Raw genomic sequence first — 15882 nt, forward strand, 5'->3', positions numbered from 1 at the left:
ATTGAGGGGTTTTAAACTTTGCTTCTCAAAATGACTTGTGTGAACTGATTACACTGCTCCGTAATTGCTGCTGCTTCTCTTATTTTGCAATACAGTTTAATCCATGGTATTATTGTTGAACTACAGTTTATAAAAGAAAAAAATGCCACAGTTAGCTATTCTCTTAGTAGCAACGAGATATTTGGTGAAAGAATGTTCATGCCATCAAAGAAATAAAAGGTTGTAAAACCCAGAGAAATAAAAGCTACTAAACATATGTGGGAGGAAAACATGGTAGAGGATTGACATTAAAGGTTAAAATTGGTGTTAATAACATTTGGCTGCTAGTAACAAATTTAAATTGGTTTAACAAGATAGGTGTTTATCTGTTTTTCCATCCTGGTATGGTGGTTTCATGTTATCATGAGTCCCAGTAGTCTTGCAACATTTTGCTCCACCGTCTATAGAGTGTAGCCTCTACTCTCACCACGATAAGCTTCAGCTAGTGGAAGGGGGAGAGGCAAAAGAGCCTGCCAGCTGAGTCTGTCCTCTTTTTAAAAAGATTTTTTGGTAGCCCCACTTACAAACTGCTGCTTATATCATGTTGGCCAAACCCAGTCAAAAGTTCACCCATATCTGCAGGGGATGCTGAGAAGTGTAATTTTCAGCAGGGCACAGTTTACACCCACAACAAATTCAGAGTTCTGTTAGTAAGGCTGAAAGGAGAATGAATTTAGGTACTTACTGGGCAGGGGAAGTTGTAGTCTTTACACAATTAGTTCTTTAAAAACTTACTAAATTTTCATTTTAAGTATTCCCTTTTTGGAGTATGGGGGACAGCAAGCCCTGTTATTCTGTTGATCTCTCCTTTGGACTTATCCATATATTCTTTATTAACCATTCACAATTCTAATAGGTTTTAGTGTATATTTCTCATCCTAGATTTTTATACACTTCGCTTGGAATCGAATTACCTGGAGTTGAGCTCTAGCTCTGCCACTAATTGACTGATATTAAACTTTAGCCACTCATTCATTCTTTCAACAAATACTTATTACTTTTTTTTTTTTTGCTAGGCACTGGGTATATAATAATATATAAGACAGACGTGGTCTCTACAGAACTTTATGGGTAATGCAGATTAAGTACTTGCAAAATAGGAACGAGCTTGTGTGAGCCTGTTTTTCTTCCTGTATCAAGTAAGGATAGTAGCACTTTATAATTCATGTGAAGTTTCAATGAGATAATTTTTAATGTAAAAATGCTTTGTAACTCTAAAGCTCTATTAAGTTGGATATTCTCTTTATTGCTCTCAAGTAACTCTTGGGATTATCCAATAGTAGTCAGTCAGCCCCTCATATCACAACTCATAATTTTATCTTCTTCAAATTTGTAGTGAATTATTTCATTTAATTAAGTCTTATCTCAGTTTTCTCTGTATCCAAGTACCATTTTCTCCCATGGTAGATTTCATTGGTTATGCTTTTGGAAAACCCTGTTTGCAGGATTTTCAGTGAACTATATACTTACTTTCACCATAATCTCTGGCCAGTCATTCAATTAAAAAAATTTTGGAGCACCTGTTATGTAATAAGCTTTGGGAATAAAGAGGAGGCATGCTGTAAATCTAAGGGGAATACAAACTTTACACAAATTATTTAATGTGGTATTATAAAAGGGATAAAGAGAAAGTTTAAGACTGAATGGAGGGAACAGATGTAGCTCAAGTGGTTGAGTGTCTCCTTCCCAAGTGTGAGGTCTTGGGTTCGATCTCTGTAACTCCTACAAAAACAAACCAAAGGAACAAATGAAAATACATCTGTCATTGGGGAGCAAATTGTAGCCCAGTGGCTGAGTTGCTTTCCATGTATGAGGTCCTGCATTCAATCCCCAGTACCTCCTTAAAAAAAATACACACACACACACACACACACACTGAATGGAGTTTATCCTTATTAGGTAGGAGAATATATAGTTATTTAAATGTTAAGTATTTAATGATCTTTCATATTTTTTAGACTCTTGGTTGTACCTAATATATAAAATTAACATACATATGATACTTTATCATAATTCAATAGAGGGACCCGTCTTACTCTCTCCAGTGCCTCAGTAAATGTTAGGTGTATATAGCCTCATGTTATGGACTTTGACATCAATCCCTACCCTGTGACTTGCGTAACTATGTGACTTGAGCACCAGTTACTTAAACTTTCTGATTTCTGTTTCCTTAATAAAAATACCTTATGGGGTTGTAGTGAGAGTTAAATGAGTGTAAAAAAACAACACTAAGTCTGTTTCATTCTAAGTGTTCGGTAAATTTTTTAAGTATCATTGTCTTTTAAGTTTTGTGCAATTTCCACAAATCCTTTGTTGCCGTTTTTTTTTTAACATCTATTTTGCAAACACTAAATTATCGCTGGAGTCAAGTATAATGCTTTTTGAATCTAAGTCAAATGTTTGTTTTTACTTTAATGGTGATTGTGTCTCCCTACTTCCCTAGGTATAGTAAATATAGGTGTGAATAATGTCCAGGAGTTGATTGTTGCAGCGGACATGCTGCAGTTGACTGAAGTTGTTAATCTTTGCTGTGACTTTCTGAAAGGACAAATTGATCCACTGAACTGCATTGGGATCTTTCAGTTCTCTGAACAAATTGCCTGCCATGATCTTTTGGAATTCACAGAAAACTACATTCATGTCCATTTCTTGGAAGTTCATAGTGGGGAAGAGTTCCTGGCACTTACAAAAGATCAGCTGATCAAAATTTTACGAAGTGAAGAGCTTAGCATTGAGGATGAATATCAGGTCTTCTTAGCTGCAATGCAGTGGATTTTGAAAGATCTGGGAAAGAGAAGAAAACACGTGGTGGAAGTACTAGACCCAATTCGATTCCCGTTATTACCTCCTCAAAGGCTTCTAAAGTATATAGAAGGTAACTTTTTTACTGTATATTAAATTAGTTGTTTAGTTGTCCAGTAATCTTTTTTCTGAGATGTGATTGACTGTTTTCATTTTTCAGATTAACAACAGACATTTCTTATGTTTTCTGAGTGGACAGTGGTATTTTAATATTTCTACTCATTATTTTAATCAAATCCTTGCATACCTTTCTTGAGATTAAATACTAAGGGAGATTAGCATTATAGGTAAAGTTATTGACAGAGCTAGCATAATAATGCTATTGTTGGCTGTATTATCTGAGTGAAATATGAATGAAAAATTCAAAGCAATATTTGAGGAAAATGCATATGCTAAAAACAAAATAAAACTTAATAAATCCTATGAGTACTGTCATTATAAAATGAATTTTATATTGATATTATATCATGGCCTTTGAATAACCTTTAGATTATAAACTTTTCTGCAAATGCTTTTCACAATGGTGTAAGATAGTTTTTATATTTGAAAAATTATAACATTGAAATTTATTTTAAAAGCTGCTTTAGACCTAGTTTCAAGATTTGAAACTTTGGCAGTGGACTTGGCCCAGTGGTTAGGGCGTCCGTCTACCACATGGGAGGTCCGCGATTCAAACCCCCGGCCTCTTTGACCCGTGTGGAGCTGGCCCATGCGCAGTGCTGATGCGCGCAAGGAGTGCCCTGCCACGCAGGGGTGTCCCCCGCATATGGGAGCCCCATGCGCTAGGAGTGTGCCCCATAAGGAGAACCGCCCAGCACAAAAGAAAGTGCAGCCTGCCCGGGAATGGTGCCGCACACACGGAGAGCTGACACAACATGATGCAACAAAAAAGAAACACAGATTCCCGTGCCGCTGACAACAACAGAGGCGGACAAAGAAGACGCAGCAAATAGACACAGACAACAGACAACAGTGTTTCTTCCACTTTTTATTCCGGTTTTAGGTGATCCATGGTTATTACTAGTGCTACATTTGAATATTATAATACTAAGAAATTATTGAAAAACATGCCCCAATTCAGGGAACTTTCTCTTCCTCCTAGCTGAGGAACATTCTTTTAGCAATCTGTATCTTTGTCAGCTATGAAAGTCTTTGTCACATTCCTAAATTGTCACATGAGAAGTAAACTGAGGATTTTTTCGAAAGCAACTTCAATATATTCCAACTTTGAAACTTTCTCTTTTGTTATACTCAATGGGTAATTTATGTAAAAAAATGAGACTCTACCAAAAAATTCAGAAAGGGAACAAAAGTCATAACCGAAGTATCCGAATTATTTTATGTGAAATGTATAGATTTTTCCCTACTATCTACTTTTTGTATTTACCACTGAAATAATTCAGGTAATTTAATTTATTAGATATACAATGCCATTTATTTCTTGCATTTTAGAGAGTGGCTATTTTATTTTATTTTATTTTTATAAAAATGGTACATGCTCATTATAAAAAGTTTAGGCAATACACAAGTGTAAAGCATAAAGCAACAGATCACCCAATATCCACCACTCAGAAAAAGCCAGTTTTAATAAACATTTATTAAACATCTTTCTATATATTACCATATAGGAGGATAGATGATGGCTGGCTGGCTGGTTTGGATGGATAAATAGAAAAAATGATTTTATAAGAATCATTCTATACATACTATTTTTAATACAAAAAAGCACTTAAGTTTTACTAAAAGTTAACAAAAGATGTTATATTTTGTCCTTTTGCTCTGTATTCAGTTATTTTCTCAAGTCTTTCCTCCAAATCACTAATTTGATTTTCAGTCCTATCTATTGTGCTTCTTTATTGTTTCTAAGTTATTTATTAAGTCTTTGGTTTCAGTTATCACTTTTTCTTAGCAATGCGATTCCTTTTCCCCTCTTTTCCCCTCCCCAAGATGGCTCCCTTGTCTGTCTGCTTGTTGTTTTTGCTAGCTGTATGCTTATTGTTTTTGCTCGTTGTCTGCTTGTTTCTTCTTTAGGAGGTACTGGAAACCAAACCTGGGATCTCCCATGTGGGAGGCGGGCACCCAGCTGCTTGAGCCATATCTGCTTCCTGCTCATTTTGTTTTTGCTCACTGTTTTTGCTCTGCTTGTTGTTGGCGCATTGTCTTGCTTGTTGTCTGCTCATTGTCTGCTCATTGTCTGCTCGTTGTTTCTGCTCATTGTCTGCTCATTGTTTTTGCTCATTGCTTGTTGTTTGCTTTTTTTTCTTGTTGTTTTTGCTTGTTGTTTTTGCTCAATGTCTGCTTGTTGTTTGTTTGGTTTCTTTAGGAGGAACCAGAAACTGAACCCAGGACCTCCCATGTGGAAGGCGGGCACCCAACTGCCTGAGCCACATCCACTCCCTGCAGTTCTCTTTTCATCTCATTCTGTATTGACCTCTTGTTTTATAGGATTAATTTTTAAGTAATTCTGTTGTGTGAAGCACTCATGGGGAGTCTGTTTCTGTGGGTTACATTTTCTTCGAGACTAATTTCTCAATTTCTTTCTATTCTTTTTTTTGTGGGATATATTTTATTAGATGTGTTATTTCTTGATATCTTGCTCATGCTTAACATGGGCAACTCTGTTCATATCTGTTTGCTTTGATAATGTAAAAACTAATTGTCCTTGACACTGTTTCTACCTTAGTGTAAGTAGTTTGTTTTCTCCAGTCTAAAATTTGAGAGCTATATGTTGTGTTCTTGCCACTTCTTTCTAGCCTCAGGCATGAGGGTGGTGGGAGAATAAAGCTCTACCAAAGCTGAGGTTCTTGTTTAGGAACCTGGGCTCTGACCTCTCTCTTCTGAGATACTGTTATTGATCTTATAACAGGACCTACTTAACCCAGCCAGGGATATAATTTCTGACTAGTGTGGACTTTGGCTAACATTGTGCTCTGTTAGATGTTAAACCCTGGTGATTCTCTCTACTTTTACTGAGGTTCCATACAGTTACGTAAGGGCTTTTATTTTAATGGTTTTGTTCCTTGACTTTTCTTTTTTTATTAATTAATTATTTTTATAGGAGGGCCCAGGGATTGAACCCAGGATTTCGTACATGGGAAGCAGGCACTCAACCACTTGAGCTACATCTGCTCTCCTCCTTGACTTCTCTTAGTGCTACTCCTTGTCCCCTCATTCTCCCTCATTCTAAATTGTTAGTTATTAGTGAGAATTCTTAAGATTTTGTTAATTGGTCTTCTTTCTTCAATATTGCTTCTGGTGAGTTAGGGACAAAGCTATGAGACTGTCACTTGCTGGCTTATATGATCCCTTTGTGCAAATTGAAAAAGAATGCTTCCTCAGGGAAAGGCCAGGTCTTATAGCTTAGCAGGTGGAACACAGGTTGACTTTCATACCCAATTCACCCTAGCAGCTAGGCACCCTTAAGCATGATACAACTTAGCCAGTCATACTTGAGACCCTCTCAGGAAGTGGTCCTCATCTTACCAGAATCTTTTGTTTTTTGTTTTGGCTATCATTTTATAAAGTTTATGACATAATTTTATGTTTTTTTTAGTTATTAGATTGTAACTATTGGTATTTTTAAAAATCTATTGGCTTTTTAAACTTGTTATTTTGAAATACTTCAACAGTTGCAAAAATAATATATTATTAGAAAGAACTGCCATATTCCTCCTACCCAGATAACTCAGATTTACCAACTTTTAACACTTTGTCACATTTCCTAAATCATTCTGTCACTTATCTAACTATCCATCCATCTATCCATCTATTTAATCCATATTGTCTAGCTATCATTTTCTAAACATTCAAGAGTTAGTTGCATATATCATGCTCCTTGAACACTTAATACCTCCATGTGTGTTTCCTACGAGGATATTCACTTATGTAACAACATTAAGTATAGTTATCAAATTCAAGGAATTTAACATTGATATAAATCATATAGTCTATAGTCCAGATTTTTCATTTGATCCAGTAATGTCCTTTTGGGCATTTGCTCCTCCATTATTAGATCCAGTTCAGGATCATGTATTGCATTTAATTGTCATTGTCTCTTCAATATCTCTCTCTCTCTTTTTTAAGGTTTATCTTTTATTTATTAATTTCTCCCCCATCCCTTGTTATTTGTACTTGCTGTCTGCTGTCTGTATCTGTTCATTCTGTGCTCTCTGATCTGCTCGTCTTCTTTTTAGGAGACACTGGGAACCGAGCCCGGGACCTCCTATGTGGGAAAGAGGTGCCCAATTGCTTGAGCCACTTCCGCTCCCTGCTTGTTGTATCTCTCATTGTATTTCCTTGTTGAGTCGTCTTGTTGCATCAGCTTGCTGTGTCAGCTCTCTGTCTTGCTTGTCTTCTTTAGCAGACGTCAGGAATGGAACCTGGGACCTCCCATTTGGTAGATGGGTGCCCAACTGCTTGAGCCACATCCGCTTCTCAATCTCTCTTTTTAAAATTGTGTAACATATATGCAACCTAAAATTGCCCATCTCAACCACTCCCAAGCATTCAGTTCAATGGCATTAGTCATATTTACAGTTGTTGCTGCCATCATCACCATCCATTTACCAAAACTTTGCCATCATCCCAAACAGAAAGCTTGCACCCTTTATGCATTAACTCCCTATGCCTCCTTCCCCCTACCCTGGTAACTCGTACTGTAGTAACTCTTGACTTTTTGACTGTTTTTTTTTTTTCCTATTTTGTTAGGTAATTGTGATCCTGTTTTACTTTGCCATCTTTATTTGTAAATCCTCATACATGTGTTTTCAAATTGGATATTGTGAAGCATGCTTTTAATCACAATCTGTGATAGATTTAGGAAAAGATAGTCTTTGCAAGAGTGAGAAAAATAATATTCCATACTTTAGGAAACAAAAACATCAGTGTTTTATGATGTTTTTATTTCTTCATTGTTAAATTTATATTATTTTATATAGAAGCTTTACCTTTTCAGTATTATTTTTTAATTCTTTAAAACATTGTCTTTTTTAACATCGCTTTAGGAGTATCTGATTTTAATCTTCGTGTTGCATTGCAAACACTTTTGAAAGAATACTGTGAGGTGTGCAAATCTCCCAAAGAGAACAAATTTTGTAGTTTTCTGCAGACATCTAAGGTTCGACCTCGGAAGAAAGCAAGAAAGTACCTGTATGCAGTAGGTAAGACCCTTTTAAAAAAGTAATAGAAATTAAATTTATTTTCTGTATCAAAGCATTTTAATATTTTGTTGTTACTGCTTTACATGTGAGAATATGCAGATGTATCAAATAGGTATATTTGATTTCACATACAGGCTTCAGATTTATAAATTGCATTTATGTATTATGGTGAACACATCTAAAAATAAATAGCTATTTGTTTGGTATCTGTTATTCTGCGATCTTTGGATCCTTAGTTATTGGATCCCAGTTATTGTCAAATAACTGACTAAAGAAATGTTACTTTGAAAGTTAAAAATTTGAATTCTGGTGAAAAATACGAGAAAACAAATTCCAAAGTTTTGAACTATTCACAGTGTCTTGATGGTCCTTAGGGATAGTAAGGACCAGAAGTCTCTAAAGGTGCAGGATATTCTTAAGAGAATATATTAAAACTTCTTTTAGTTTTTATTTTAAGAAAACATTAAACCCTATCAACATTTTATATACAGATTGACAGGTTGTCCAGGTTTATATACATAGTAGGAATTACATAAAAATTGTATATAATATAATTTATAATGTATATATAATTATATGTATGGTTCTATATACATTATAGTGTATAAATAAATATACAAATTTTGGGTACATGCTAAAATTTTTTACTGTTGGTATATCCAGTCAAACAAGATTTTCGACACTTTTTTTTTTTTTTTGAGGTACCAGGGCCCAGGATTGAACCCAGACCTCATATGTGGGAAGCTGGCGCTCAACCACTGAGCCACATGGGCTCCCCTAAGTTGGTTTTATCTTTGGTTTTTGCTTGTTGTCTTTTTAGGAGACACAGGGAACCAAACCCAGAACTTCCCCATGTGGCAGACGGCCACTCAGTTTCTTAAGCCATATCCCTTCCCTCAACCCATTATTTTTAATTGAAAAAGACACTAATGGAAGTCATAATTCAACTTCCTAACTAGACATTGGTAACCAGCTACTATATTTGTATGTTATCTTAGTCTCTTTTAATAACTATGGTCAGCCTCATTGCATTTAAGCCATAATTTTTCAGGAATGGCACGTTTGAGAATAATACATATAATGTATATTTTTTATATTTATGACAGTCTCTAAAGCATTTACTTCTTGATATGACGTATTTGTACTGAATGTTTACATGTAGAGGGTTAAATTTTCCTTGTTAATACCATTTCCATCTTTAACAGGGACTTTGTGTATACCTCTTCTCTTTCCTTTGTTCAGGTGGATATACTCGGTTGCAAGGTGGTCGCTGGAGTGATAGCAGAGCCCTCAGCTGTGTGGAACGTTTTGACACCTTTAGCCAGTACTGGACTACTGTGTCTTCACTTCATCAGGCTCGATGTGGACTGGGAGTAGCAGTTTTGGGAGGCATGGTCTATGCTATTGGAGGTAGCAATAGAAGTGTCTTATTTCCTTTATTAGTCCCTAGCTGTAAGTTGGCTATATTCTTATATGCTTTATATATATTGCTAGGTGCTATGGGATATATAGAGATGTAATTGTGCTCAGTAAATATTTATTGAATAAGGAAGTAAAGGAAGCGTGACATACTGAATATTTAAAACCGAGGATACTGTGATGTATCCTGTATATCTGTCCTAAGACAGAATACTTAGGTTTTGTTTGAAAGAAGAATTGTTTATAAAATGTGACCTCAAAACTTAGAATAAAATTTATGATAAAAATTTTAAAAATTCTGAAAACTGAGTACTATTCATTTTTTTTAAATGGACAGTAGGATATAGAGAAACCAAATCATCTAGACAGTAAGATATTCTTGATTACAATTACAGTTTTTTCTGAAACTATTATTCTCAATTGTAAATTATAAATGAATGAAGTTAAATAAAAGGAATTTGAATGTTGGAGGGAAATAATTATCAGAGAACTAAAGGCAAATGCTAATACTTTTAAAAAAATTAACTTATTGAAGTATATCACTCATACATGAACATACATAAACAAGGAGTGTATAATAATAGTTGTGAACTTACAAAACAAACATATATAACATCATACAGGACTCTTATAACTCAGCCTACCACCAATAACTTACATTGTTGTTAAACTTTTTAAACTAATGATTAAAGAGCATTGTCAAAATATTACTTCTAACCAAAGTATTTTTTCCCCAACCAACCCTATTATTATCTTTCTATCATTTATATATGAACATATATAAACAATTAAGTGTATAGTAAAGGTTGCGAGCTTACAAAACAAACATGCATAACATAACAGGGGTCCCATCCATCAACCCTCTACCAACACCTTGCATTGTTGTGAGACATTTGTTAGAAATTGTAAAAGAATATTGTCAAAATCTTACTACTAATCATAGTCCTTATCTTATATTTTCCCCCCAACCCACCCTATTATTATTTTTAAATATATTTTTTATGACAGAAGTTGTGATATTATAAAACAGTCATGCACATGTACAGAATTCCCAAAGAACACCTCTCCATCAACACACCACACTGTGGGGGAACATTTGATACAGATAATATCATATGATTGTTACCATATCCATAGTGTACATTTGACTCACATTTTGCATACTGCCTCATTATCAACACAGTACATCTTTTGCATAGATGCAAGAATAGTATGTTATTACTACTAATCACAGTCCATAGGTCACTCCAGCTGTATTTTTCCTGTGCTTCTCCACATTCCCAACACCCTGCAGTAGTGATGTACATTTGCTTTAGCTCACAGAGGGCATCCTTGCATCCGTACCATCAACCATAAGAGAAATGCTAATATTTTTAATATCAATAATTATTTGTATGTAATTTTCTTTATTGCAAGCCTAGGTAGAGAAAAGAGTTTGTCTTTTTTACCTCTATCCCTTACAGATAATCTTTTTTGCTTTTTTTTTCTATAAGTCAGTATAAAAGACTAAAAGTTGTATATTACAAATTTTTATAATTATTTTCTGGCTACAATGCTGTCAGTTTAAAACTGAAAGCAATCTAGGGAATATTAGATTTTTATTTATCTTTTGGAGGGAGCATAATTGTTACTAAAAAACTATTTATGGAAAAAAAGAAAATAAACAAGCAAAAAACTATTTATTAAGTAAATTAATGCCATGGTGCCTTAGAAAATCCCAACAGAAAAATTAGAATTTTAAGCAATAATTTTCTGTCAGCACAAGGTCCAGAATTATATGAAATCTTTGACTTGAACCCTAATAGTTCCTTTTATTTACATTTTGGCGATTGTGGATAGTTTCATTGCATGAACTCTCCTGCTTAACCTAAGGTTACAGTTTCCTTGAGTGACACTTGTTTATGTATGTATCCCCTTTGCTGATGCCCTAGAGGTACCTAAGGGGGCTCTTAAAAAATGTCGTGGAAAGCAGATGCGGCTTAAGTGATTGAGCTCTCGCCTACTACATGGAAGGTCCAGGTTCAGTTCCCGGTGCCTCATATAGAAGATGAGCAAGACATCAAGCTGATGTGACGGACTGGCGCAGCGAGCTGATGAGACAAGATAACACAACAAAAGACACACGTAGGAGAACATAATGAGAAACGCAGCAAAGCAGGGAAAGGAGGTGGTTCAAGTGATTAGGTGCCTCCTTTCCCACATGGGAGGTCACAGGCTTGGTTCATAGTGCCGCTTAAAAAAAGACCAGCACACAACAGACAGACACTGAAGATGCAAACAATGAGGGTGTGGGGAGAAATAAATAAATAAGGTGTGGGGAGAAATAAATAAAAAAAATATATCTTTAAAAAAAAAGTCATAAAATTGCTAACTTATTATTGCTATCAACGTTGCTATTTTAAGATAATTCTTAATTTATAATTTTAAAATGATTTGTCTTATTATAAAAGTAATTCAGGTTTGTTATAGAAAAATTCGCTAAAATGGAAGCATATTAAAAAGGAAAAAAACAGCCATACCATAATCATGCCACTCAGAGAGATTCAGCTGTATAGAACATTTGACACCCTTAACATTTTGGTATATTTCCTTCCAGATATACACATCTGCGTTCATGTTTAAAAAATTGCTATTTTTCATTAAACTATAATTAAAATACCATAAAATTCACCATTATGGAGTGTATAGTTCAGTAGTTTGTAGTATAGCCACAAGGTTATGCAATCTTCATTACTCTTTAATTCCAGAACATTCTTATCACCCCCAAAAGAAATACTGTACCCATTAGCAGTCACTTCCCATTACCCCCATCCCTTCTCCCTATCACTTGGCAACCATTAATCTACTTTCTGTCTTTATGGATTTAATAAGTCTAGATATTTGATATAAATGGAATCATAAAGTTATATGTCCTTTTGTGTCTTGCTTATTTCCCTTACCATAATGTTTTCAAAGTTCATCCATGTCGTAGTATGTATCAGAGCTTCCTTCCTTTTTATAGCTGAGTAACATTTCATTATATGGATATGCCACATTTTGTTATCCATTCATCAGTTGATGAACATTTGTGCTCTTTCTACTTTTTGGATATTGTGAATAGTGCTGCTGTGAATGTTGTATCCAGGTATCTGTTTGAGTCCCTGTTTTTATTTCTTCTGGTTATGTACCTAGAAGTGAAATTGCTAGGTCATGTAATATTACATTTAACTTTTTGAGGAACTGCCATATTGTTTTCCACAGTGGCTGCACCATTTTACTTTCTCACTAGCAATGTGTATGACTTTTTTTTTTCTTGATGAACATGCAAGTTGTTTCCAAATTCTTCCTTCTGCAAGCAGTGCTTCCACAAATGTTCTTACGCATGTCACCATGTTCATGTGTATGAGTATTTCCGCAGGGTATTATTGGTGTAGCACAACGTTAGTTTTAATAGATAATACCAAGTTGCCTTCACCACAATGAAACGAGAGTACCTGTTTCTTTCCTGTCAACACCATGTATTATCAAACTTCTTAATTTTTAACTGATAGAGAAAAATAGTATCTTGTTTTTATTTGTATTTTCTATAAGTGAGATTGAGCATCTTTTCACATGTTTAGTGACAACTTGTGCTGTCTCATATGTTAATAAATCTTATTCTCTCCTGCCAATTCAAGAATCTTGTTCTTGCAGTTTATCTCCTCTCTACAGCATCATCAGTTTTTTCCTTTCTACTTAATGATTCCCATTAGCAGAGCTGCTATAATATCTCCCATCTTAAAAATCAGACCCCCTGTTGACCTAACATCCACCTCTAGTTACCGCCTCATTTCTCTGCTTCTTTGGTAGAAAAATAGAGTTGCCTTTAGAGTGCCTCCCACTCTATTGAATCAGGTTGTCTGGTTTTCATCTGTCAGTCCACTGAAACTGTTCTTGTAAAAGTCACCAGAGTCCTTGTCATTTTTAAAACTAGGGGTCAATTCTCAGTCTCATCTTACTCAACCTCTCAGAATCATTTGACACATTACTTCCCACTTCTTTTTTTTTTTTTTTTAAAGATTTATTTATTTTATTTAATTTCCCCCCCTCCCCTGGTTGTCTGTTCTTGGTGTCTGTTTGCTGCGTCTTGTTTCTTTGTCCGCTTCTGTTGTCGTCAGCGGCACCCCCTTCTGTTGTCGTCAGCGGCTCGGGAAGTGTGGGCGGCACCATTCCTGGGCAGGCTGCTCTTTCTTTTCGCACTGGGCGGCTTTCCTCACGGGCGCACTCCTTGCGCGTGGGGCTCCCCCACGCGGGGGACACCCTTGCATGGCAAGGCACTCCTTGCGCACATCAGCACTGCACATGGCCAGCTCCACACGGGTCAAGGAGACCCGGGGTTTGAACTGCGGACCTCCCATATGGTAGACGGACGCCCTAACCACTGGGCCAAAGTCCGTTTCCCACTTCCCACTTCTTGAAAGGCCCTTTCCCCCACGTTTTTTTGGCTTCTGGGTTGGTGATCTGCCCTTCTTTTCTTCTTACTTCACTGCCAATTGGTACTTGTTGTCCCCCTTTCTCTTTCAAAGTTTAAAATATTAGAATGTTCCAGGACTCGTTCCTAAGATAAATACTTTGTTTATATTCACTCCCTTGGTGATATCATCTAGCCTGATGACTTTAAATACCACCAGTATGCTGAGACTCAAATTTAAATGTGTATCTCACCCCTGAACTCCAGACTTGTATATGCAACCATCTTTTTTTTTTGCATCCATCTGTTTGATCTTCACTTAGTACTTCAGACTTAACATGTCTAAACTGAACTCTTGATTTCTTTTTTTTTTTTTTTTTTAAAGATTTATTTATTTATTTAATTTCCCCCCCTCCCCTGGTTGTCTGTTCTTGGTGTCTTTTTGCTGCGTCTTGTTTCTTTGTCCGCTTCTGTTGTCGTCAGCGGCACGGGAAGTGTGGGCGGCGCCATTCCTGGGCAGGCTGCTCTTTCTTTTCACGCTGGGCGGCTTTCCTCACGGGCGCACTCCTTGCGCGTGGGGCTCCCCTACGCGGGGGTCACCCTTGCGTGGCACGGCACTCCTTGCGCGCATCAGCACTGCGCATGGCCAGCTCCACACGGGTCAAGGAGGCCCGGGGTTTGAACCGCGGACCTCCCATATGGTAGACGGACGCCCTAACCACTGGGCCAAAGTCCGTTTCCCTCTTGATTTCTTTACCTCCTAAATCTGTTTCTGTCTCCAGGTTTCCCATCTAATAAATGATAACCACCATTCACCCAGTGGCTCAGGACAAAACGTTAATCATCCCTGATACCTCTCTTTCTTGTACACCCCATATACAATACATCTGTCTATCCAGAAAGTAAGCATATTCTACTACCTCCACCACTACTATTTTAATCCAGTCCATCATCATCTCCTGCCTACTCTTCCTCTTGTTACCCTGGTCTCCCTGCTTCTGTTTTTATTTTCCTTAAGTCTGTTCTGTACATCATGACCTAAGCTTTTCTTCTAAAATTTAGGTCTGATCATACCATTACCCTCTTTTCAACCTTACAATGGTTTCCTGTTCACCATTAAAATAAAATCCAGTCTTCGCTATGCCTTATACTACTGGCTCTTGTCTATTACTCATATCTTACTTTCTACTCGTCTCCTTCTGATTATGTTCTATTTATGCTACTCTTGCTTTTCTCTTAGAAAAGCTACTTTTTTAGTTTAGTTGCCTCAGTTTTCTTACTTGTGAAAGGATAAAATAGAGCTATTTGAATACTCAATGGTAGTTGCCACTTCAAAGAAATTGATAAATGTGCTTTTTTTGTTACTGTTGAACTCATGTTTGAGAAATGGCCTTTTATGGTCTTTGCAGTTTTTTTTCCTACTTTTTAGAAAAAATAAACATTATTAATTAAAACTGGATCTCTGATAATCTTACAGTTGTTCTTTCTTAAGCATACGTAATAAGTCTGTCTGCAGTAAGTTTTTTTTTGTGTTTTTTTTTTTTTTAAAGATTTTTTATTTTTATTTATTTAATTCCCCTCCCCTCCCCCGGTTGTCTGTTTTCTGTGTCTTTTTGCTGCGTCTTGTTTCTTTGTCCCCTTCTGTTCTCGTCAGCGGCACGGGAAGTGTGGGCGGCGCCATTCCTTGGCAGGCTGCTCCCTCCTTTGCGCTGGGCGGCTCTCCTTATGGGTGCACTCCTTGCGCGTGGGGCTCCCCTACGCGGGGGACACCCCCGTGTGGCACTGCACTCCTTGCGCGCATCAGCACTGCGCATGGGCCAGCTCCACACGGGTTTGTATCTCTTGACAGAACTCAGAGGATTAGAACATAGTTATTTTCTCAGGACTCCCAATGTACTTGATAGTGGGACAGTTTAGTTAGTATTTAACCCTGTAGTGTTTGCTGATTGATTCTTGTTTTCCAAGGTGATTGTCATTCTATAAACCACAAGAACCATTTTTTAAAACTTTTTCTTTAGCATATATTAGGTATTC

The 15882-nt window shown here is 36.5% G+C and overlaps 1 protein-coding gene across 7 annotated transcripts in view; it reads left to right on the forward strand.

The window, feature by feature from the left end:
* Positions 1-15882, forward strand: part of IPP (intracisternal A particle-promoted polypeptide) — a 37506-nt gene that overhangs the window by 4156 nt on the left and 17468 nt on the right. For 4 of the 7 annotated variants that reach the window (XM_004448071.4, XM_058303659.1, XM_071217471.1 and 1 more), the window contains 3 exons: positions 2483-2914; positions 7845-8000; positions 9243-9410. In XM_004448071.4, coding sequence (XP_004448128.1) covers positions 2483-2914; positions 7845-8000; positions 9243-9410 — 756 coding nt within the window. Of the gene's footprint in view, positions 1-2482; positions 2915-7844; positions 8001-9242; positions 9453-15882 lie in introns of all 7 variants that reach the window. The other 3 variants (XM_004448069.4, XM_058303658.2, XM_058303660.2) reach the window with 1 other exon arrangement.

Source organism: Dasypus novemcinctus, chromosome 9, assembly GCF_030445035.2.
Source record: "Dasypus novemcinctus isolate mDasNov1 chromosome 9, mDasNov1.1.hap2, whole genome shotgun sequence".
In the NCBI taxonomy this organism is placed as follows: Eukaryota; Metazoa; Chordata; class Mammalia; order Cingulata; family Dasypodidae; genus Dasypus; species Dasypus novemcinctus.